Source organism: Anas acuta, chromosome 18, assembly GCF_963932015.1.
Source record: "Anas acuta chromosome 18, bAnaAcu1.1, whole genome shotgun sequence".
NCBI classification, from domain to species: domain Eukaryota; kingdom Metazoa; phylum Chordata; class Aves; order Anseriformes; family Anatidae; genus Anas; species Anas acuta.
In genome coordinates, this window is record NC_088996.1 from 8,404,116 (window position 1) to 8,430,502 (window position 26,387).

Sequence of the window (26,387 nt, forward strand, 5' to 3'; positions counted from 1 at the left end):
AGGTTCAATGCTTTTTTGATCTGAAGGAGAAACTGTTATCAGTAGAGATTACTTTTGCTACAGTCCTGCCGGTAATCTGAATTCTTTGAAATCTGCATGAATCATATTCTGTCAATCTAAGGCAGTGAGCCACTCAAATAGCACCAGGCACTGCGCTACTGACTTACTGTGTGACCTTGGGTGAATTATTTATGTCATCAAGAACCCGAAAGAACAATCAGGTTGCTGAATTGCAGCTATTCCACTTAGGCCTCTATGGGAAATCATGCATTTTGTCAGCAACACTTAGGGCAAAACTATTTTTTCATGAAGAGTCTTTAACTATACCTAGCACAAATGAGAGTCAGAGCAAGTAGCTTTTATTAGGTTATTACTAACTTGGAACAGCCTCTGTTGAAGCTGCTGCAACGACTTTGTTTGGGAAATAGGATAGACAGAACAGTGGCTTTGGACATAACATTACTGTGTTGTTGGCTTCCCTGAGAGTAAAGAGAGGGAAAGAAGTTTGTGGAGGAGCAGAATGTCCGTATAGCATTTTATGGAGGATGTTAGACCAGATTCATTGGTACATGCTGCCCTTATACTTTGGTTATATAAATAAGTTACAAATGCAGCACATTAACTACTTAGTCCAGGTTTACAGCCACTTGGAATTAGTGGCATGGCACAAAGCAGCTGGAGAGAGCAGATACATCTGGCTGCAAATGCCTTGGCTGTTTTTTGTTGTTTGTTTTGTTTAAATAAACCAACATTTAAACTCCAGTTACTGAGAGAAAAAAGAAAAAAAGAAGACCAGACCATGAATTACCAAAAATGAGAATCAGCCTACCAGGGTTAAGGTTTTGCCATGGAGTTCTATTGCCCTTGACTTACCATTTTGAGCCTCAGTACCTGCTTGTCTTGTAAGAATAAGTGTTATTTGAGATTACACTGCCAAGTACAAAGGGAAAAGGGTATCTACAGGTTACACCTATACATGAGGCACTGACAGGAGTCACTGGCAAGCGGTGATGTTTATTTTATGATGTGAATGAGCCTTCTAAAACGTGGAGTGCAAATTTCACGAAAATTTTCTAAATAACCGTCAAAGACTAGCAAACCGGAATAGACTCCAAGGTTTCAATCTGGAGCTGAACAGCAATCTCAACTATGTGAAATTTTGCCAAGAACAACTTTCTGAGCTCCAAGAGACCAGAACTAGTGCATGATCCTGAGAACATAATTGCTCTTTTCTGTTTGCAATAAGAAAAGCTGTTATTCTCAAGAATGCTGAGCCTCACCAGATCTCTGCTGAGCATGAAAATACTCATAATAATAATAATAATAATTCCACCTCAGTCATTGCTATATTCATGTACCTCTTACCTGAAGTCCCTGCTATAAACTGCTGTTCAAGAAAGGACTACAGCAATCTTGTGTCCAAACACATACAGACATATTTTCAGTTTCTATCTAAGCTTCTACACCTCATAATGAAGAGTGAATGTGACCCTCCCGGTGTAGAGAGAACTAAAATGGTAACTTTGCACTTTCTGGGATACAGTAGAACCAACAAGCTTTGGAAAAAAAAATAATCTTTGAAGTACCAACATGGAAACTGCTTTTGGTTCTTGCAAAGGCTATGTAAGAAACAAGGGGTGGGAAGGAACCAATAAAACAAACAAAAAATCCCAATCCTCTTAATCCTTTCTAATACTACATTGTAGCAGAGAACTAGTTCAATAACAAGAATAGCAACTTCTTTCTTACATGTTTTTCTCCAACTCCACACACAGAAACATAATCATATGAAATAAACTTATTCAGATAAATATATAAAATTGTGACTTAAAAATCAGTTATAACATTCAAACTGAATATAGCATCATCTGTGTTGGTTTTACCCTGCTGGACAGCTGAACTCCACCACAACCCCTTTCTCATTCACTCTTCTTAAAAGGAGAAGTGGAAAGAAAAAGGCTCATGGGTAAGACAAGAAGAATTTATTTAAAGAGAAAAAATAATTCTAGAGAAAAAAAAAAAAAAAAGAGGGAAAAAGAAACAAAACCAAGGGCAAAATAGGAGAAATATGAAAAAATATTCTTCTCTACTTCCTTTCAACAAGTGATGTTTGTCCGTGTCCTGGAAAGCAGGGCCTCAACATGTGCAGTCGTTGTTTGGGAGGACAGATGTCTTCAAAATGAGAGTTCCTCCTTCCTCTTTCCCACCTTTTACTGCCTAGTGTGACATCAGTACGCAATATCCCTCTGGCTGGTTTAGGTCAGCTGCCTGGTGATGTCCCCTCTCTACCTCTTACCCACCCCCAGCCTGCTGGCTCCAGGGGATTTGGAGGGAGCCCTGGTGCTGTGCCAGCACTGCTCAGCAACAGACAAACCCCTGCTGTGATGCCAGGGCTGTCCCAGCTGCAGAGCACAGCACAGTATGGGCTGCTGCAGGGAAAGTTAACTCCATCCCATGTGGACCCAGTCCACCATCCCATCTCAAAGAGCCCCAGTGTTTCTTGGCTTGTTGGAAAAGCAATTTACATTAAAATTTTAAAGGATAACCAATGTTCATCCTCCACTTTCTCCCATTAACAACCTAAGGACATAATCAGAAACATTCACATACTTGATCTTTTCCTGTTGATGCTCTCCAGAGAAGAATGCTGGCAGGGGACTTGCCTGTAGGCCTTGCTTCTTGCTCTGTGGTCCAAAACAATCAGGGTCTCTTGATCTGCATTAATTGTAAGGAAGGGTGCTGCAGATTTCATGCATATATTACACATGCTTCTAACTCGTCATGGTTTAGTCACAGTTCTATAAAGAAACATAAAAAGAAGGGAATAGATTAGCTATTTAGGACTCTAAATCTTCAAACCACCTTTTGAAACTGCTCAAAAATGATTAATTAGCAACCAGCACACATCACATGGCCCACACACCTCACACTTCCAAAATGCTACCATCTTTTTCAAATGGGACATTGCTTATTGCAGTTTTCACCTTTAGAAAGAACATAACGTAGCTCCACTCATTCTACCCCCTTCAAAAAAAAAACAAAACAAAACAAAGAAAACAAAACAGCAAAGCCCACCCAACTTTCCAGTTCCAGGCACTTCTTGTTACTGCTTAGAGAGATCAGTTCTTGCAGTCATGACATCCCCTGCTTAAATTTGACCCATGCCAGCTGGGTCTGTACCAGTGAGACTGGTGTTCTCTGATTTTCTCCTAACGAACTGTGCTTGATGGCAACTCATCCCAATCAAAGTAAAATCTTGTGCCTGGAGGGTGCTGTCAGATCAGTCATTATCTAATGATATCTAGAAACCACAGTGTATCATGTCAGAGGATGTGCCCTTTCCAAAAAGGGTGGAAAAGTCCGCATTAAAAAGTAAGGATGTTTACTTTTTGAACTAACATTTCAGAATTTGCCAGAATTCAGGAATATTTTCTCTTAGAAAAGGTATTACTTATCTTGTCTCCCCTGTTATTAAGATATTGCTTCAGCAGGCATCATGGAAAAAAAAAAAAAAAGCTGGACTAGTACTGTAAGAAAACAATAAACATGAACAGGACACTACCCATTCCAAGGAGGACATATGAGGTTTATCTAACCTGAATACAGAGTCAACTGGAGCCTAGCAGCTAAAAGAAAACACAGGGAGAAAAAGGAAAAATGCAGCAAGAGAAAAGGAGAAATATGTTTTGGGCACTTAGTCCCCAATGTCAGCCTTCTGACATGGCTGTGTTTTATTCCAAGCAAAATTTCATATCTATGAAGTTATTAGAGTGACAGAAAGCACTGTGAAAAGCAGAGTAAACTTAATTTCTTTCCACTATCATATCCTCACTGCTTTGCAGCTGGGCGAGATCAATGCTTTGCTCTCCGCTGAGACAGAACATGAAGGAAAGGGACCTGGAGCCCCAGCAAAGGCAGCGCCCCGGCCAGCAGAGCTGCTCAAACTGCTCGAGTCTGCATCTGTACCCACCTGCACAGTCTCTCTGCCATGCTGCGGGGCACCGATACCCTCTGTCTGCCCAAAATCAGCACCTGGACCTGGGGTATGTGAACACATCACAGCGGGTATCTTCTGTGATATTAACCGTGGAAGAGTCACCCATATCTTCATCTCACTTTGGTTCCCAAATTACAAAATGGGGACTGTCCTGTGTGTTGTCACCTGAGTGACTCTGAAGATCGCTCTTTGTGTATAGTGCACATAATGCCACAGAAGTGCTATATTTTGCCTTTTTTTTCCCTCATTTTCAGTTCTGTTTTTAAACTTTCACCTTAAAAATTAGAAAGGCACAGTTTGCATGGTGACACACCACTGTTCGTACAGCACTCTGGGAAATACAAAAGACTTTTTTTTGTTTCTAGTTTGCATTTATCCTATTTATAGGCAATCATCAGCAGATAAATGTCCTGTTAAATTCATCTTCATCTAAGCAAAAGTTGAGCTTATGATTATGATAAAATGAAAGCAATTTCTAAATATGCTATGCTGGGGATTTATGTTAATTCACTCTAAATCATATAAATTATAAGTGACAGTTTATCCAGAGCATTATTTTGTGTTTCTAATTTTACCCTAATTATTTTCATTCAGTAGGTTTATACCAATAGCTGTTACATATCTCCATACCTTTGTCTACCTTTCTTGTTGTGATCCCAGCTCTCAGGTAACAGATACACAATAAAAGGAACCTATTCCTCTAACACACTGCATAAAAGCATATTGAATACATTGTGTGTTTTTTTTTTTTCTTCAGGAAAATTAGCACAATCTTTATACCATTTGGTCTTTCAACAAATTACAGGATTTATATTCCTTTAACACTGGAGGAAATCATGTTTATGCTCCTGAGTGGCCTGAAATGTAATGTTTTCAGCATTTCTGCTAGCTAGACACATTCTGCATCCCCCCAGGTACCACAGGTGGATCAAATGCTCACAGCCTTCTTCCATCTCTGAGGGGATGTGTGTGGGCCAGAGTCTGCTCCAACCACACGCTCCTCTTTTCACATCAGGCTGTGTTTCTGTACTGGGTTCGCAGTCTGCTCTTTGGCTCTGGTCGTACAGACAAAATAGGCATGTTTGCATGGGGAGTGGCTGTGATAAGAACTACAAGTTTCAGGTCTTTCTTTTTTTTTAAGCAATTTTGGGAAAAAAATAGTCTTCAAGCATTTTGTTCCAGTTTTTCTTGAATCTGCATAACACTGCATGCCCTTTTTTTGGAAAGACAGCGTGTGTATCAGCATTCAATTGACTCAGTGCATGATTGAGAGAGGAGTACAAACTTTGACAAGAGCGACCAAAGAAAATAAATTAAGTAGCAGCAGCATACATAGCAAATGATTAGAGAGACAGAAAACCTTTCCTCCTTCCCTGAGACAAGAGTAAATTAAGACCGTGTGGAAAACATGGCAACTAGACAAATTGCCAATTTTCAAGGCACCCACCGGGCTTGGGCCATGGTCCAGTGTAGCAAACCCCAAAGGCAGCAGACACAAATAGTTTTCACAGCAATCCTGAGATGCAGTCCATCCATCATCCATAATGTTTTGTTTCACAGGGAAGGCTGCTGATGAACAAGCCCACCTTTAAGTAAGGAGAAAGGCTGGAATTAATTGCTGCTGCTGCTGTAAAACTTGCCAGTACCATACACATTACAGTGGCAGCTGGGGGGCTTGGATCGCAGGACAGTACTTTACCTATACGAATTGAGCTATGGGGTCCAGCTGTGCATCAATATACAATTTCTATATCTCCCTCACCAGCCAAGTGCTGTTCTATGTGGGATGTTGCTCGTGGCCTCGCCAGAGACAATGGCAAAACTCTCAACAGTATTACAAAGGCCAGGGTTTCTTCAAAAATCAGCCTGGAATGATGTTTGTGGTCTGTCAATAAATATTTCTTTTAGTAAACAATATTTGCCATATGGGAATTGATGCATTTTTTTTTCTGTTAGATAATAATTAGTGTTTAGGTTTGTTTGTTTTCTGATCAAATGTTCTCAAAACTTTCTTTCAAGAGAGAAGAAAGGATTTTGGATCTGGTACTTCCTGGCGGATGGTATAAAGAGCTAGCAGCAAGAACCACGCCTTACTCAGAGGTCAGAGAACATCTTCGTATCACTTTAAATGGCTTAACAGCTCTGTAAGAATAACAAATCTATTTAAAATAGGAAATCAGAAGGAAATAAAGCTGTGTCAGGAAACATTAACACTCCCACATGAGCTTTGACCTTGGACAGCTCCTCAGATCTCCTGTTCAGCTCATTCATCATTATTCTGAGCTGTCATCATGCTCATTATTTATACATTAACCTCATTCATGACTTTTATTCTATAAATGGGTCAGGATGTTTAAAAATTATTAAATAAGACTGTGCAATGGTAATAAGGATAATACCTATACCAGAGCTTAGGACATCTGACCACAAATCAAATATAGGTGATGCTGAACAATTAAATGGGAAATAAAACAAAAACAACAAAGGAGAGGTCCCCAAACCTCCACCCTTCTGTTTAGGATTGTATTGGCTGTAACAGCTTCCCAAAATAGGCAGCTGATAGTCATCTTTTTTTCTATTAAAAAAAAACAAACTTGCAAAACGAGCAGAGTTCTCAAAGCAATGAAATATGATCTGCTGTAAGCTAAATCTTTGAACCATCAGGCATCAGCTCAGATAAAACAAGGATGGGCTCTTGACAATATTCAGACTCTTAACCGGTGAAAGTGACAGTGCTTTGCTTTGGTGGGTGCATCTGCTGGGTGGGGCGCAATGGCTGCAGGTAGTGCCACTGCTCGCAGCACACCGCTCCCACAGACAGTTGGGTGTGTGCAGATCCGGGAGGCTGAACCAGTCCCCAGTGGGTCTTCCAACCCACACAGCCACTCTATTTCCAAGAAACATCAGGTGAGAGCAGTCCTATGAATCCATCAGTCAGCCCTCTACAGTAGATACTAGATTCAGAGGATTCACATCAATGTTCCCAGCACTGATAATGTTTTAACTCTGAAATTGTAATCTACTGTTTCTTCCTATAATTAAATGCATTTTTACATCACAAACCATTGGGCACCTTGCTCTCCAGCATCGCAGAAGACTTTTCATATTGAGGCAGTTGTTTGCAGCAAGCTGAAAGTGCCAAGGTTTCCAAAACAGGCTTGAAGTAGAAATAAAATTTTATGCCCAAGGAAGAATTACTGCATACCACATAACATTTCAAGCTAAAATAATGTTTTGTCCAAGATTTAGGGAACAAGGATTAGTTTTTTAAACCCGGCTAAGTCAATGAATCTTATATCCCATATACTGCTATACATTATGTCTGGAGATACATTTCACTAACTCAAGGCTGTTCTAGCGAGGTTGCTTGAAAGAAAAGCCCTCAGCCAGGAGGACATTTCAATAACCTAGTTTAAAGGAACTTGTGAAAGCCAACAGCACAATGGTGCCCAGAAGAGAATATGACATTGCCTGTGCAGTACGTAATGAATTTTGGAAGGGTAAATTATGGAGTTCAGTAATAATAAATTATGGAACCTCAAATACATACAAAACTATTTACTTTACATAGAAAAAACAGAAGACTTTTTTTCCCAGCTGTATGCAGATCCCATTCCCAGAGAAGCTAAATACCTTCATAAATTGTTTTTGATCACATCCATGATTTTCAAAGGACTCCAAGAAAGCTAGGGGTAACATTTGGTGACCTGCACTGGAGGCTGGGTACCTCAGTACCTCAGAGCTCTTGGAAAACCCTTCTCTTTGAACAGCTGGATTCTGCTCAGCACTAGCAAAATACAGATATTTCATAGCTCTGAAATACTCCATAGGATTTTAACCTTAAAAATGTCTGAATGAAAGGGTATGTGCTTAATCTGCTGGCCTACTGAGTTTAATAGGTCTCTGCCTATGGCAGTAAATAACAGTAACCATGTAACCCACTGGTTATAGGTTCCCTGTTGTGTTGGATCGGTAGTGGCAAGGTTGTTAAAGCTCCCCTAGACAGCCCTGCTGTTCTCCCTCCCCTGCAGCAGCTCCTGCTTTTAACTCTGGGGATCTATCTCCAGGTCAGCTTAGCCAAGGCAGTCCTCATCACATTTACACTTAGGAACTATCTTTTATCTGAGGATCTCAAAGCACTTCAACATCCATTAATTAAACTCTAAGGGCTTGGTAATAAGGTGAGATGCATATTTTCTGCTGTCCCTCAGGTAAAATAGTAATTTCACTTATCTATGAGCAGCAATTGGCTTTAAACCTACAGAATCTGTTTTTATGAGCAATCACAGATCTCTGTGTAGTAAAAAGTATGATTATGTGGGATGGACTCAGTTTGTGCTGAAATGGGAAAGGAGATTACATTTTCATTCAAAATACCTTTACTTTAATGTATTTTTTTCTTAAACTGAAGTGAGCACATTAGGCTATTTATTCCCAAATGGAATTCCAGCAGTTAGGGTTATTGAGAATGTAGTCCGTGACAGGTATTTTTTCCTTAAATCTGTTTCAGAAAGTTGTGTTCCTCATGTAATCAGAATGATAATTAAAGGATTTTCTGTATATGTAATGCTTCTAAGTTGACACACCTAACCTTGTATTAGGGCAACGTGAAATGAACACACTACCAGAATTTGTTTGTTTGTTTTGTTTTTGTTTTTATTCTTTTTTTAAACAGGTATTAGTTTGTTAGTTCACACCTTATAAACCAGCTCTAATTTCCAATGGGTGAGAATATTATCTTTTACTCAGAACACTGACTTGATGTGTTGGACTAATGAATATAAACTCATAAAAGCAAAATTTCTGCTTTATGGGAGGTATCAGTCAGTATTTTGGAGAAGAAAGAAGGCCTTTATGAAGGCAATATAAATGGAGGAGTATTTTCAAACACTGTCTGAATGAAAAATAAAAGAAACCATATTTAAAGAAACCGTATTTTAAAAATAAAGAGCCTAATTGGAAAGTGTAATTAAAGAGCTAACTTGTTCCAAGTCTCAAAATTTTGTTCCTTCTCTGGGCTTCAGTATCCCCTTTTCTAAAATGCACGTCATGATGGTGGCCTGCTTGCTGAAACTGTTCCACAACAGATGAAAGGCATCATCCAATAACTTACTTAATGCTGTTGAAAGCAGACATGAGTAATTGTTTCATATAAAACAACAGACATCACTACATCCTTCCAGTGTGACTCCTGTAACACCAAAAAGATCCTCCCTTCCCCTCACAAGACCACACTCAGACCAGTTGTGACCTGTTACGCATGAATGGTGGAGTAGTGATACTCATTTCAGCTGGTTTACACATATTTTTTCTGTTTGAATTAACAGTATTTTTCTTAATTATTTCTGACCTTTCATCCAGCATGCTATAAGCTTCTTATGAAGAAAAGAAAATAAATAATTCAACTTCCACTTATTCCTGGAGGAGACTAGCTGCTCTAATCTATCCTTAGAGAATAAACAAGCTTGCTGTTCACATACAGCTTATTGGAGTATGACAAATAAACATGTACACAACATTGCAATGACAATAAGGATGGGGAATACCAGAACTGTATTTCAGGCTGGAATCTGAAGCTGGGACAATTTCTACTTCCCTCCCAGAGGCCTGAAAGTTTGGTTGCACTTTTCCTTGTAGCTGCAAGCCAGAGCATGGTAACAAATGTCAGTGCAAAAAGGAGTGAGGAAGGAAGGAAGGAAGGATGGAGCCAGAGAGCATGTCAGAGAGTGGATTAATTCCTCACCACAAGAGTGCTCTGGGCTGCTTTGTGCAGCGCATTCAGAGAGGAGCTCTCAAATGAGTTAAAAGTCTGATAAAGAAATACTGTTCCTCAGCATCTTAGGAGCGAGACTGTCTGTTTAGAGTGGTATGATGAAATACTCACGTGTTAGGGACAGCTTCTGCACCCACTTTAGAGAAACCTTTTCAAAACACATATTACTTGCTGCCTCCAGTGATGCTTTTGCTTTACTGGGAATAAGGATGAGATGAAATATTTGAAGCAGTCCCGGACCAAAATCTAGGTTTCCCCCTTTCTAAGAGATGCGGTATATAAATCTCTCATGCCTTCTTCCTGGCTTAGTGAATTCTGAATTTCAGCTTCCACTGAAGGGTGATCAGGGCCTGACCTTGGAGGAGCCCTCAGAATGATGAATCAGGTGAAAGACAAAAGAAATGAGTCTGTGCTCCTTGAATCCTAAGTAAGAGGTCTGGCACCTGGGCCCAGACACACCGACTGTAGTGGAACTACACAGGGGAATGTCTCTGGCAAAGTCTCCCTGCAGCTTCACGGCTTCAGCATATGGCCACCACCTCGGAAGTCTTCGGGAGCACTGGCCTTGTGAGGAGATGGCTCCCTTCTGACAACAGCAGAGTAATGGGGGCCTCACTTGAAAGTGTGTCAGAAGAAAATAAAATAAATTCTTTCCTTTGAAACAGTAAAATATGCAATTGGATTGGAGTCGACTGCATCCACAGGAGATATCTGACAATCTGGGTTGATGAGAGAGAGCTGCATGTGTCACCAGAGTGAAAGATGGAGTGTCTGAAGAAGAGGAAACCATTCATCTTACCAACCTGACCTTTTCTGATAGCCAGCTAGTAGTATGGGCATAGCTCCACAGATCTCTTCAAAGTTTATTGCTTTGTTAGTCCTTTTTGATTGACAGATCACCTAATAGATAATAAATTACTGCTTTCCACTCAGACTGGGGGCTGCCCGTGTGTTGCTAACGCTGATTTTTCAGAACCTACTATCACTCATGCTCTGCTTCTGCAATTTAAAGGGATGCAAGTTCACAGACAATAAATAAATACAGAGGACTGGGATTTCAAGGGTATGTGTGGGGAATTAACTGCGTGGCGCCCTCTGAGTTTCAGTGTGACACAAGCTCCCAGCTCCCTCAGGTCTTCTGAAAAATCTCACACTTCTGCCCCAGCAGCAGTTGGTGGGAAGAGCCATTTTCCTCAGTTTCTCCACAGCAGGAAGGCAGGGTGGCTTGGAGGGACACTTACCTTATGTGTAGACATGAAGAAGATGAGAAAATCTGCTCTGCAGTGAGAGGCAGCATGAGGAAACTTCACCTGAAATGGGCGATTCCTCCCCTAGGCCGCCTCCAGGCCGGGGCCTGACTTGTAGTTTTTACTCATTCCAGTCATGGTTACTTGCTTTGGCACAACAAGCAGGGACCAAGCAGGGACTGAATAAAGTTCTCAGGTTTTGCCCATAAAAAGAAAATGAAGTGGAAATGCCTCTCTAGAGGTTGGAGAGGCCAGGATCTGTTATGGCTGCTCCGGGTGTTTGAGAGTGCCACAAGTTAGCAACGCTTTTTCCTCAAGAGCTGCTGCCAGCCTGGCGCTCCCATTAGTTCTGCCTGGTGTCAGGATGCAGTTCAAAATGCTTCCTTCTTTCACATTGCCCTTAGGGACTGGTCAGCTTGCTGACAGTGCTGGAGATAAGGCTCTCTCCAAGCTGCTGGTCCCTCTGGTACCTGCTGGGTGAATACCAGCATATGTGAAGTAAAAAATAAATAAATAATAATATAAAATAAAACAGCTCAGCTCTCACGCAGGCCAGATTTTCCAAAGAGCTCTAAAGCTAGTGCAGATGGAGCAGGGAATGTTTAAAAATGTATTAGCAAACTGAATTTCCTAATCACAGGACATTGCTTTCCTGAAACACTTTTTATTTTTAAGGGAAAAAGAAATCGAAAAACAAGGAGATTGGCCCTGATGTTAAGCCATGTAATTTTGCATAGCTTTCCTGAAGGTGAAGGGCCTTCCTGTCCTGCGACTCCACCAGGCCTCTGCCCTCAGCACTGTGGTCAGGGAGCTGTTGCTGAATGTTCCTACTTGTCAGAGAAGATGTTCCTCCAAAAAGAGACCTACACAGGTCTCTGCATCCCAAGTGGTGCTGATACAGCTGCACCACTAACTATCCCCGGGCACAGCTTTTCCTCATGTAGTACACCAGCCATTTTGGGGCGTTCATTTTAAATTAGCAACAGCTATTAAAAGCACCCACCACGGAGGCCTCATCACCATGGCAGGTAACTCCCACAGGGTTGGTTTTGACTTTTCTGGCAGGTGCTTGTCTTTACTCCCAGGGTTGTGCCTTTGCCTACACTCCAAGTTTTCTCTCATTTCCCTGACTGCAGCCCTGTCCTGTGGTACCAGCTGCTATCACCATTCCACACATTTTTAGACACAGGAAAGCATCTCTGGGCAGTGAGCTTGAGCTGCTGAGTGCTCATCTTACTGCCCCACAGCAAACTCATTGTTCCTTCCAGCCACCACAAGATCTCTTAATTCTTCATTGTCGAGTCTATAAACTTTTGGCACAGACAACATCTTTCATTGCTTTTGTGAATATTTGTATCTCATAAAATCTAGCCCAGTGGGGTTTGGTGCATGTCTGCATCCCCAGTCTCCACCACACTGCACGTACTCAGAGCTCTCATTATACTCCCTCCTTTTCCCTTTTGATTGAGGGAACAGTGAGACCTTCAGAAACTTGTTTATTTATGAAATCTGTTACTTGTTCCTATAACATTTATTTTTCGCTCTCTTTGGAAAGCACAGAAGTTCAGCGTAGGCCTTTAGAAATACAGCTGCTGTTATTTTGCAGCTGGGTGCTAGTATGTGGAGAGCATCTGAAAAGGGAAGCTTGAACATAGGAAATTAGATGGGAGTTTACATCACTCTGGAGGACAATACATGAAAAACTTGAGATGTAGATTTTAATCCAAGATTTTTAATATGAATTTTTCATCCTACAGCCTTTACTTTTGAACGGAGGACTGGAAAAACTCATCTGTATACAGATCCACTGAAGACAAGAGGTATTTTCTCATTTCTCTCTCAAACAATGGTAGGCCAGGTAGATTACGCAACATTCCCCATCTTTACATCCTCAATTTAGGAAAATTCTATGGCTATTCAAAACAACATTTATATACTCAAATAGACTCTAAGTGTCAACTGGAAGTTTAGGATGTATTTCAGTGTTATCTTCATAGCATGCTCCATAGGCAATGTGTTCCCTTTACCCACACTTCTTACATGTCTGCATCCTTATATCAAAACTTATGACTTAAAAAGAAGGGAACTATGTTGCTTCATTTACCAATATCAAATATTTTTACTGAGAGTAATTGCTTACCCAGAGTTTGCTTATATAAGAATGAAACGTGGTATTCCATTAAAATTATTAAAAGTATCTTTCTATATCTCTGCTCTCTCCACTTCTCTAATGTTCAGAATCACATAAAATAGTAATGAGCATACATAGCCTTCTGCTGTTTTCATAGACAAGGCAGTAAAAGAGACAGTTGCTGTTCCCTTGAGTTCTAGCTCACGGATCAGAAAGTCTAATCAGCCACAGTGTCTGACACACTAGATAGCCCCTGTATTTCATTACTGCTATATTAAAATCTTTCCTATTTGAATTCTGTATCCTCTATTAAAAGGAAAAAGAGAGATAGAAGAGATAATCAAAAGCGGACAAGAAGAAAGGACTTAGAGAAAAAGTTACTCTCCCTTAACTCCCCCAGCCTGATGCTTTGGAATGCAGCTTCCAGTGAAAGACTTGATCTGAAAATACCCAGCACAAGTACCTGGCATGCTGTGGCCATCGTACACCCCCAGGGCTGTTTTTTACAAGTTTCAGGGGCCTGGGTAAGACCCAGTGCTGGCTTAGGTGCCACAAAAAATGCTCAGTGAAAAGTAAACAAGCTATAATGTTTGTCACTGCTTGCCCACAACACTTGCCTGCTTGCAATTGAATATTCAGGGTTCCCTTGGTTATATCCAAGGATTGTAGAGGGGCAGATATTATGAAGTTGCATCGTAGATGAATTCAAAGGCATTTTTCCTGGGAGAAGCCTGCTGCTGGGTGTTGCCAGCCTCTGTCTGTCCACAGTGTGGAAGACACAACGCTGCTGCAGACGTGCCAGCAGTGTGGCTGATATGCAGGTTTCATAAAGCAGCATCTTCTGACACTCTCAGTAACAGAAGGTTTCTCTTCTTGTGCATCAGTCCACATTGATCTGTTAATTATGCTATGACAAAATGAATTAGACTTAATTTTGCATAGCTGTCTAACAGCATTAGTACATGTGTTATTACATAATTCTTTGAATCAATAATTTTACCGTGCATGCTTGCATCTTATGAAATTGAGAAAGATCAGATCAATACCTGTAGGCAGTTGCTCAGAGTGTCACAGATGTATGATATCGAACAATAGATGTCACTGTTCTGCCAATAAAAAAAATGGGTTATATTTACAGTTATTGGTAGTTCCAACCTCCATTGCACAAAGCTGCAAAAGCCAGGGCACTCACTGACACACGATACTTTTTAAAACATGGATCCTGCCTCTCCTCATCTTTTTTCATCTATCGAAATATACACAAAATTTGTAAAAGATTTTAAAAAACAGTTTAAACAAAATCAGAAAGGTATCTTCCTATGCCTTTATGCAAATTGGTAAATGCAAGAATATGACCACTACCCAAAAGTTACCATGAGGGGGAGAAAAAGAAAAAGGGATGTGGGAAGCTGAACTGAGGAAATATCAGAGATGGAAATGTTTATGCTTAGACTTCTTTCTTTCAAGGTTGAGTGGTGGTGTATTTAATCCCCTCTCCTTTGAATGATTACATGGAAGATGGCAGGTACAAACTCACTCAACAGGAAAGACCAAGGATATGCCATGCTTTGTAGAGAGACAAGAAAAGAGGAATAGGCATCACAGGCACATCCCACAACAGGAAAAGCATGAAGAGTCTGCAAGAGAAGAGAATAAGTAGCCAGGTGAAGTTTGAGCTCTAATGTCCTGTCTCAGGAGATTCTTAACACTGCTTGAAATTGGTATAAAATTATGAAAATTAGACTGCGAGCAGTATCAAAAAATCCAGACCAGCATGGTACCCTTTTGCTCTGCTATAAGTGAGGCCTGTGCAGAGTCAGCTCTCAGGTGATGAGCAAAACCAGTGAAGTCTAACAAATGAGAATGAGTTTAAACATCAATTTCAGGATGAGACACAGAGGAAACTAGGCGGGTTATTATACAGCAGCTGTTCACCAGCTACTGCTCTGACTTTCTCAATACCAATAACAGCACACTGGGAGAAAATGTCTGTGCTCAGCGGTTGTAGGACCCTATTTGTAGTCATAACACAAGAAACAAAATGCTACTTTTTGACCAATTGATATAACTAGAAGTAGACAAGCATTTTGGTGCACAGTGCTGTTCAGTTGCTAGGATAAGGAGAAGGTTCCTGAATTTTTTGTTTCTTAACATGAGTTTGGAAGACATGGATTAATTCAAGCAAAACCTAAGTCTATAAAGCTAAGAAAAGCCACATGCCAGATTTTCAGTAAACTTCTTTCCTTCCACAATGGAGGCAAATTAACATTTCTGGATAGACAACATCTGAACAGTACACAAAAATAGGTATTCTTTCAAACAAAACTGCTCGTGATATGTGAATAAATAACAAAACTTTACTCAGGTATTTAGAGTACAGAAGCAAATAATCATGTAGATTTGACCACATTCAACAAAAGCCTCTACACTGAATGAGGGCCATAGAGAAGGTCTACAAGGACACCCCAATCTCACCTTTCCAACAAGAGGAGCAGAAATATGGCCCCCACCAGTCTTGGTGGACACCAGGTACCTGGCCTTTCATGTGTTCCTTCCTCCTCCTCTTTGCTTTCATTGTGGTTAAACGTTGCTGCTATGGGCTGAACCTCAAAACAGCATTAACAATGAGGAGGGCAACTCTCCGTGCAGAATCAAACCTTCTTGTATTTATTTACCTATCTTACTGAAAGCTGTGCATGTAAACAGCATCCTTACATCTCAGCTTTCCTCTTTGGTATATTTTTTTCCTCTTCACTTGAAATGATCTCCTTGCATGCCACATCCCAATCTCTTGCTGAGGAAATGATTAGGAGGTCAGAGGAAGAAGAATGACTTAATATAAAAGTAGAAATAAGTGAAAACTTCAAGGAACTTTCTGAGAAATTACAACATCGTTTGCATCATGCATTCCTTATAGTGTTAAAGAGCAAGCGAGGCAGAATACCAGGTGAATTGCTTCAAAACATAATGTCTTTCAACATACCCTGTGAGATATTACCCGCTTCTGTAGAAAAATAAAAGGAAAATAATACAAATGCCTCATAAATCATAGCTGAGATGCATATTTCAAAGATTTACAGGGTTCTGAAACAAACTAGAAAATGGTATGGTTTACAATATAAACTTGCCTGACAGCACTGAGCCATGGGCTTCCAGCTTTGAGAAGTAAAGGTATGAAGATTCAGTAGTTTACATGTACTTTTAGAGCACCAAGATAAAGCATGCTCCTGGACACAGTGATATCCAAAATGCAAAATCTAAGCATCTGTGAAAGTAGAAATATTGATGTACATCACTAAACATATGTTGCTGACTAAAGCTGTTATTAGTGACAACAGACAGTCTCTCCTCTGGAAAATCCCAGTTGCCTTGGGCTTTGTCTGAGCAGAAAAACAGAGAAAAATCTGAATAAAACCTTGTGAGTTAGCCTCATGATAACAGGCTGAGCTGTAATACTCAGATAATAATAAAGCCAAAAATACAGGGCTAAATTCAGCCATGCTTACTTGATGCTAAATTGAGCAAATTGCATACCGCCTGCTGCAGAGGCAGTACCAGAAGGCGTCTTGTTCTCCCAGATTGTCTTTGCAGGGTACAGATTATTTTGATCCATCCATCGCAGCCCCCATTTTGCCTGACACCTCAGAAATGAACTGGAAACTCCAAATGCTGCAGTGTGGGAATCTGGGGGCTCGTGCTGGGGTTGTACCTCACTCGTTTCCTCTCATACAACACACGCAGTAATAAGTTTCAGTAAATATATTTTTCAGCATGGCCTTCCAGGTTAGTAGCATTTTGATTGTACCTTTCCAAGTTTCTTCTGCTACCAATAAACCTAAAAGATTGATTAACTGCCCCCCACACCCTCAAAAAACGTATGGTTCCAAAAATTAAATAATTCTAGAAGGTACTAGAAGAATTAAAAATGTATGTATTTTCTGAGACATGAGAACTGGCAATGCTGAAAAATTCTGGAAGATTTTGAGATATACTCAACAGAATTACTGCATGACAGCCTGATGTGGAGAGGACAGCTAAAAAGGCAGTTTGAATGGGAAGAGGGGATAGGAAGGCAAGTGTATGAGAGCAGAGGGCAAAGCAATTGAATATTTCAAAAAAATAGTGAATGAATCAGTTTTATATTTCAGCTGATGCACGACATGTTATGGGTTGAATTGTCCTGACTGCTGAAGGGAACATATGGCTATTCAGTTGCTTTAAGTGTGAGGGAATTCAAACCTTTGAGGACTGCAGAAGAAGAACATGCAAGAGCTGGAACAAACAATGAGAAAAGTTAACAAGGAGTTCAACTGAGACTGAATCAAGCTATGAACACATCGCAGCACTGCTCTGACAAAACTAACTGGCAAACACTGGAAAACTATGGAAAATAAGAATGTATTTTGCAGCCAAAGATGTTCCAAGCTCTATTGTTCCAAGCTCAGAACTAGGAAAACAGCAGCCGGAACATTAGACCAACATATAGATACATATAACTACTGTCAATTGTTGACAGAGGAGGTTCTGGGTACGTATCTTCAGTTCCCACGAAACACTGAAGTCAAGCAGAGGCGTATGAAGCATTGAGGTGGATGTCCTAAGAATTATGTCTCACATCAAAACTACCACTGAAATGACAAAGGTAGCAAGAGAGCAGGCTTCAATAATTGTGACATAACAGAATAGCAATATTTATGGTTAATTATCAGGCACAGAATGATTAGATTAGCCAGGCTCTGTGTATGCAACAGTTGCTTCTCTTGTTCATTCAGCTACAATCAGTTATAAACAGGAATGCATTCCATAAAAGTGTTTCAGTTGTTTAACAGGCTAAGTGAATGGCTGACCTTACTATAATTAATTAGGGATCTTTATTTAATTGAACATTCATGGTCACCAGAGCAATGCAAACCTAAAACTCAGCACACTTATCTGATTCTCATTTCATTACAAAGGCATGCTTGGTCCAATAAAATTTAGGAAGAATTTTCATTGTACCTTTGAACCTGTATAGGCTGGGCTCTGTGGGCACGTGTAAATATGCTTAACCTACATTTCCAAACTCCCAAAAGAGAGAGATATTCTGTGGCTACAAACTCATAGAAACCAGACAAGAAGTCATGCTTAAAGTTCAGGTAATAGGCAGAATGGGTTTTGCACTCTCTATACACAGGATTTGTGCTTAGAGAGCAAAGGAAAGTATGTAGATGAAGATCATCAAAGAAAGAAAAGAGGTCAATCAACATTTCACATAAGCACAAAAAAAAAAAAAAAAAAAAAAAAAAAGGCTAATTTAGTTAATTCCTTTTGCTTCTGCTTTAAGGAGCAGTAGGGTGTGCTCATGAGTCACTTTCTGAAGTTAGTTGCAAACAGCCTCCTGAATATGTGAGTATAAACAAAGGGAAAATAAAATTCATTTTCCTACTCACTGCAAACCATCACACCCTGATAAGACTTTGTTCCAGCTCATTAAAACTGTGTTTCTAGAACCATGCCCAACTCAATTAATTCATAGCCCTTTTTGCCAAAACAGTTCATGCTAATGATTTATAACTAACGCGCAGCCACAGCATGTGAGCAGCAAGAACTTAGACCTGGAGCAAGCACCACAGCCAGCCAAAAGAGTGAATCTATTGTGTCCTGCATGGAAGACACTTCCTACACCAGCTAGAAGGGACCCTACCAGAGAGTTTCAGGCAACGGAGCATGGAGCCAGCTTGCTTTCACATCCTGTACCATGTTATGGGGTACCTGGGCTTCACAAACTGGTCTGCTACTGTGACCAGCACCTCCAATACAATAATCTAAGGAAAATGCTGTGGAAACCACCACAAAGACATTTATTTTTAGAAATGAGAAAACCCTTCCATGGTAAATTCCTGCTGTATAGAACACACTTTTATCTTAATCTGGCAAGTAGTACTTATGTCTCACTGCATCTCTGAATGCTATGAGCGGCTGAAGCTAGGAATATCAAAACAAGCAGGATGCCAATACATAAATGCTTGTAAAGTGCACTGAAGCTGAAAAGCACAGCATATTACTACTGCTAGGAGATGACCAGCATTTAAACAATGTTTGGTGGCTAATGATTTCATCACTGGAAACAGATTTCTGGCCTGTGTGAAGGACTGCTGAAGTTCTTCCATTGGATCATCACACTTTGGATCAGCTGGTTAAAATGTTCCCCAGGATAAACTGGTCGGTGGGACCAACAGCCAGAGAGCGATCAGGCAGTATGAGAAAATGCAGGAAGATCATCGATTAATTAGAAATGATTTATGCTACTTAATTTCTTCCACTTACTTGTTACCCTTTTAAGAATTTATACTAATTAATCCCCAAATTAAATAATATGCATAGATATGAGCCTTGTGCTTCAACCTGTCTACAGAAAGCAACTTTTGCAGGGTTTACCCTCAGGGATGAAGCGCTGCCTCACCCCATGAGCTACCACTGCACTGATACACACCGTACCAGGTGGGGATTTGTTAGACGCAGCTTTTCTGACCCTTTAGGTCTAGCAAATCTCCTCTCATCTGATCTCTGATACGGGGCACTGGCTCCCCCTGCTTCCCTCTGCAAACTCTGCAGGCCCATCTTCTCCCCATAGGCCAGGCAATTGCTCTACTCTTTAGTCTGCTTTTTATGAAGGCAGGTTCTAGCATTTTTTCCTTTTAATGTCTCAAGAGAACACACTTAAGAAAGAGAGGGCGAGAGAAAAAAAGTGAGCAGATGCTATAAAAAGCCACTGCTTATGCCATGACAAAATAACCCTCATTTCCCAAATGTATCAAGCTCAGAAATTATGGTGCTTTGCACTCAGACACCTTTTAAAATCTTTTAAAATGCCTTCTACCCTGGGAAGGGGACTTCAATTTTGGTGCAGTTTGACAGAACCCAAGGGCAGGCCACATCCAGGATGGCACATATACATGTATCCGGGTATATGTTTTACAGGCACGAGAGGGAAACCTGCCCAAATGAGGCGAGATACATTTTCTGTAAATTCTTTTCCTACAGGTTAGGTCCTCAAAACTGCATGGTTTTATGTTCTGCAGTGAAAAATTCCTGGAAAAAACACTGGACTATTCTCCCACAAGATGGAACCATTATTTCCAAGAAATAGAAACAAACCAACAAACAGCATATCCCTGCAGACACCGTTTAAGATTTTTTTAAGCACTGGATTTGTTGAAGCGCTGGTATCTAACAGCTCTCATCGCCCAGCAGTCCCAGGGCCTGGGGGGCTCCAGCACAGCTTACAGCACACGAGATCTCTTCATGCAGCTCTGGTTGCTGCCCTGTTCTTCCTTGCAAAGAATTGACCGGAATAATTTGACTTTTTCTTGAATCTCGGTCAGGGTGCCAATTTTTTGACCCAGGACTGATTCAAACTGTGCAGCGTAAAAATCCACATTGTAGTCTATTTCTTCGGCCACCTGTAGGAACGCTTTCAACCATCGCAGAGACTCCTGATGCTCCTCCAGAAGCGCCTTCTCATCTGCCTCTTTTCTCTTCTTCTGCGCTTTTCCTTTGGCATTGAAAGTAAATATCTGGGGTGATACCTCCTTGTCAGGCTGTACCCCAGAGAGCTGTAACTCAGGTGTCCCGGAGGGGTTCTGAACAGCCCAGGGTTTCTTTGTGTCCTTTATCCGATGCAGGAACCTTGGCACCTCCTGACGGGATTGTCCAAGGGAGTTTAAATTCACCACCAGCTCCTTCACACGGTTGGCATACCGCAGGGTGTTAAGGCTGTGCTCGCAGGATCTCATCCCTGGAGAGACAGTGGCAATCATGCAGGTACGTGAGTTTTCCCCGATAAATGAGTCCCGCAGGACCTGGGTGAGTTTGCTGGCCCTGAATGGGGTGTGGGCTTTGTTATGTCCCAGTGCCCTGATGCACTCTTTGAGTGCCAAGAGGCTTTTATTAATATCAGCCCCCTCCAGCCTTGTTTGCCTGTCTGCAGTGGAGATGTCAGCTCCTCTCTCATTCCCAGCCAAATCAATCAGTGAAAACTTGGCGTACAAATATCCCCTCTTCCTGAGTATGATCTGGAAGATGGCATGGCTCCGGGAGGAGTGAGAGTTGGCAGAAGTCTGGCCTGACGTGCGACACTTGCTGCCTATTTCAATCAGTTTGCTGACATCTTCCACACTGGTGACCTCTTCCTCCCTAAGGCCCACCACTTGGATCTGATGCTTCCCATCTTCTAGCACCCTCAGCCGCTTCTTCGAGTTCAGCAGGTCAAACACTTTGCCCCCATAAATCTCAAAGAAAGCCCCATAGACTCGAAGCTCCAGTATCGGGCAGCTAGGATCCTTCAGCCTGCGGAAGACGTCCTCAGCAACCAGGATGTAGATCCCCTTGGAGCACTCAGAGCTCTTGCTAGAGAAGCCTCCCCTCATGGTATGTGTCTTGCCACTGCCTGTCTGACCGTAGGCAAAGCAACTGGCCATGCCCCCCTGGAAGATGGTCTCCACCAGGGGCTGGGCAGTGTGCCTGTATACCAGCTCGTTGGTGGCACGGTCATCAAAGACATAGTCAAAGCGGAAGATCTGGTTGTCCAGATACTGCGTGAGGTCCAGCTTCTGCTTGGCTTCATGCACCATCACCATGTCCTGGCAGGGCACAGTCACCACGTCAATGTCGTTGAGCTCAATCTCCCGCTGGTTCAGCGGCCGCTTCCGGACACACACACAGATGCGATGGGGCTGCCGGGGTATGGAGGACTGCAGCGCCTCGCAGTCCAGCTGTCTGCGGCACTCCTGGATCATGGCCAGCACGTCAGCCCTGGACTGGAGTGACGCGGTGGCCTGCTGAGCTCGCTGCTCCCGCATCGCCAGCCGACGGCGTTCCCGGTGGTCTCGCAGCCTTTCAATCTGCCACACGCCTGGTAATGCCCACCTGGGTCTGGAGCCAAGCTGGACTCCTGCAGGGCCCCTGCTGTCTCCAGATGGCTCCTCCACTTTGATGGGCTGTGGCTGCCCTTCGCTCACCAGGCTCTGGTCTCCTTTGTCTGACAGCGGGGCCTCGATGCTGCTCATGGATGTGCTCCTTGGGGCCAGGTGAGGGTTGAGGTCAAAGATAAGCTGGAGATTCACCTGCTTGCCCTTGTTGGTCCCTTTCTCGATCCACTCCACAGTGATGCTGGAGGTGCTTTCATGGAGCTCTGTCACCATCGCTGGATGGATGCGCCCATCACTGCGCTTGATCTCCACGTAGGTGCCCAGCTGGATGAGCCCGAACTCTCCGGCCATGCTGTCCATGGGCCCTGGCCGCAGCTGTGGAGTGGAGGAGCCCCTGGTTGGGACAGGCAGGGCTGGAGTCTTCTGGGGCTCTGTGTTCCAACGCCCAGCATCGTGTCACAATGGCCCTCATGGCTACAGAACCAGGGTCGGCTTGAACATATATGTGTTTTTAACCAGCTTCTATGGCTAGAAGGAACATATAAAGCTGCCACCACCCGAAAAGGCCTATTTGAGTATCCAGGGTGGCGCACAGCTGCTGTGACACATCGTGTCCAATTAGGTAAGTCACGTTGCGTTAAGCCAGTGCTGGTGACACAAGAATTTATAGCAGTGACACAAGTACAGAAATTCAGGAGAGCGTTTTCATCCTGCAGTAACCACATAAAAATGCAGAAAGCAACATGTTGTTTTCAATTACCTTGAATATAAATTTTGAATTCTTTTAAAGGCCTCTTCATGCCTTGAAATCCTGCTTGAACAAAACATGAGCTTAAGAGAAAATGAATGAAAACTGGAGTTGCAGTATGAGTGCAGTGGGTACGTTTGCATCCACAAGGAAGGATTTGATACCATTTTGATAAGTGGAACAACCGATGGTATTTTTAATTCATTTCTGTAATGCTCTTCAATCATCTGGATTCATGAATAGAGAATTTCAAAGTTCTGACTACAAGAAAATCTTTTTAACAGCTTGTCTGTTAAAGATTTTTGGTTCATTTTGGCAGGTAGATACAGACATTCAGTGACAAGGAATGTTATTTACAAAAATAAGCAAAGCCCACAGAAGCACACTTGCAGAAATAGTGTTAAATTTACATAACCATGAAGTAAATAAAACCAGCTTGGAAGGTTTATTTGAGAAGGTAACTCATTAACCCCATTTGTTTTTGCCTTTTGACTGGTAACTTAAAATGCTGAATTCAGGCAGGCTGACATCACCAAACCTTAACAACAGGGACAATCCTGGATGTGCTTTTTACTAACCCTCCTTTGGAGCCAAAATGCCAATTAACACGTGTTATAATTTCTCAAAGGAGCACAATTAACATTCACGTTTTTGTCTGGGGATATAGCCACCATGACTACTGCTCCTTTCAGCTATTTATGTGCCACTAAACCCTCATGCCTTTGCATGTGTTTTAAATGTAACCCAACATTTCTGTATGGGAAAATTACGTCACTGTTACAGAGAGAGCTAGTTCTTGGGTCTCCATCTGAGAACGCCAGCCTGATGAAGGATGCAGAGTAGTACAATGACAGCCACTTGTTGCCTAGATTTTGGAGATAAAAGCCTGCCATGTACGTTGTTAGATAAGCTTGAAGAAACACAGAGTGTCAAGGATATGGGGTAGAGCAAAGGTGGGATTTTAAAGGTTTGCCTGGGTTTCCATGGCAATGTTGTCTCTGTTAGTATGGGTCCTGGCTCAAATTCTTTTGTCAGATCCAGAGGTCAAAACACCCTGGAGTGGCAGGCTGAGGCAGCATTCCAGGAATGGGCCAGAGGGACGTAATGAAATCAATCCTTCCAGCTAGCTGACTTCTCTATCTAATGTTTGGAGACCTTTTTAGAATCTCTGATGGGCACCACAGTTCAGTCAAGCTTTTGCTTGAGGAATTTGACATTCGCTCTTGGATAGCTTACCAACTTTTATTCCTGGGATGTTCCTAGAGGATACGTATGCTGTCACATGCACTCGAGTAACTCTTCTATCATACCCACCACGCTGTGTAAGCAGTCACTCATCTTGGTTTTAATTAGTGATATCTTTGTAAGAGAAAATGACTCAATTTCATAAAGGTATTGAAATAGCCCCAAATAACCATAGCAGAAAGCTAATTTGGGGAGCATTACTAGGTGTATTAAAGTCTTTTTTTTTTTTTTTTTTTTTTTTTTTTACAGAAAGAGGGCTTTTTAAAGGAGCCTGACTGACTGAGGTTTGCTAAGGAATTTTGTTTAGATCTAGATTCTTTTTCCCATGCTCTTAGAATACAATTCATCACTAACAAATACTGAAGAAATGCTGGACACTTCTACATGCTGCCACTTGCACTTTGCCTACATGGAAATGGTGACAGATACAAGGCCAGTGTGGGGCCAAGATTGTCTACGGCCTCTGATAACACACCTAGGAAATAACATAACTACAGTTCAAATACTCTGGCCCAAAAAGAAGCCAAAGATGCCACCATTTCTCATGGTTGGACCATAGGCTAAGTAAAAATAACCTAGAAAGATAACAATACTACATATTGTTTTCATTACCAAACCTGCAAATTAGCAATGGTGCAACTGACCCAAAGTGACAAAAACCAAACTCAGAAATAATGCTGTTGATCATAGATCATTTTGGACCTTTTTTTAGAGGTGCATTCTGCATAATAGAAATATCCAAATATGTGTTTTAAATACAAATCTCCCATGAGACAACATCAAATCATTTTTTTATAGCATTGTTGCAAATTGACACCTAGCAGCTGTTGAACTCATTAGATCGCACCAGGCTCCTCTGTTTGCCTGGCACAGCCACACAACCTGAAGTTGATTTAGTTCTTCATGAGCTCAGCCTACATCCCAGCCCCTCTTTCACAGTAAGCACTCATCAATTGTCCTTTCTTAAACAAACCACTAACTGCTCTTTCCTGAGAGCCCATCTGTTGAAATTTGAGTATTTTTATAACAATAAGAATGTGCTTGGATCTATCAGCATGTTTGGTTTTAGAGGGGATGGCTTCGATTTTCAGGCTGTATATGTAATGATAATGGCTGACTTGTCATTAACCTACAGATTTAACATTTTAATGGGAAACGAAGGAGCCTTATTTACAGAGGCTACAGATAATTGCAGCCTTCTCGGAGTTCTGCTTCAGGTAGGAGTAAAAATTCATTGCAGTATTAAAGGTGGGTACTCAAAACCAGAACATATCTCTAAAAACAGTGATTCTGTCCATCTGCTCCAGTCATTTATAGACTGGATTAATCCTTGTGAGGAAGCTCCTAGAACAAGGATAATCAGAACCTTGTTTTTGTAGGCACTTCAGCTGCCTTTGCACCACAAAGAGACCCTAGTAGGAGAAAACTGAACAGGGGAGTTCAGGAAGAGTTCATGAAAGTCAAATTCAGTGGCTAACTGACAAAGCAGGCAAACTAAAAGCAAATATTTTTAATGTACTCATATTCAGTTATTTTATTCAGTTTAAAATAACCCATTTTTCTTCCTTTACTTTTCTGATGCAATACCTTGTTGCTGTCTAAGACACTGAGATCCTTAGGTGAGGGATAGCCCAGCTCCGTCTGATTATTTGTCCTTGCATCTTTAAGAAATATTTGCATAGGGCTACTTTATAATTCCAGTAAGACACCCAAGCCTGTGAATTATAGTGCAGTAATTCACACCTGCTGCATTTAACAGCACTCGGCCTTCTGCCTTTCTCTAACAGTACCTTCTTGTGAATTATTGCTCCATAAGTCACCCCCAGGAGCATCTTGCTGCTCCCTCATCATGTTGGCATCTAATTGCAGCAGTTCTCTGGTGTGATTTTGTACATGAGAGTTAATATTTATGCAACTGCATCACATAGAGTATGATTTTAGAAAGCCTGTACTTGGCTTGAGATTGCATGTTTTAAACCCTGACAACTACTAATGGTTTTGATGGCTATGCATTTTCAGCAAGCTTTTATCATCAAACACAAATGAGGAAAACGAGAGATTAGACCAACACAGTGATCAATTAACCAGTAATTCAAAGGAATGTAAAAGTGTAATTTAAACTGTAACATCCTCTTCCTGAACTACAAGGGTGCCTGTATATACATGTGTTACCTTAGAGAGGTGTTTAAGTCCTTGACAAATGTGGAATGTCACAGCCAGAGCCCTAACCTGATGTTCCAGGCGCCCTGTGACACCAGAGCAGCTTTGCATGCCAACCCAAACGTGTGGAGACACCAAAGCCCCTTCCATTTCTCCCAGCCAAGTGCCATCATAAAT

At 41.6% G+C, this 26,387-nt stretch overlaps 1 protein-coding gene across 1 annotated transcript; it reads right to left on the minus strand.

Moving 5' to 3' along the window:
- Window positions 1-20,410: 20,410 nt before the first annotated feature.
- KIF2B (kinesin family member 2B) lies at window positions 20,411-22,408 on the minus strand. Its single transcript, XM_068655268.1, has 2 exons — window positions 20,825-22,408; window positions 20,411-20,770 (listed from the first exon to the last, which is right to left on the minus strand). The coding sequence occupies exons 1-2, from the start codon at window positions 22,406-22,408 to the stop codon at window positions 20,411-20,413; spliced, it is 1,944 nt and encodes a 647-aa protein (XP_068511369.1).
- Window positions 22,409-26,387: the final 3,979 nt, after the last annotated feature.

Coding starts and splice junctions, on each gene's coding strand:
- KIF2B (XM_068655268.1), bottom strand. CDS start 22,408: ATGGCCGGAGAGTTCGGGCTCATCCAGCTGGGCACCTACGTGGAGATC. Junction 20,771..20,824: donor TTGGACAATCCCGTCAGGAG/GTGCCAAGGTTC, acceptor TGGGCTGTTCAG/AACCCCTCCGGGACACCTGA.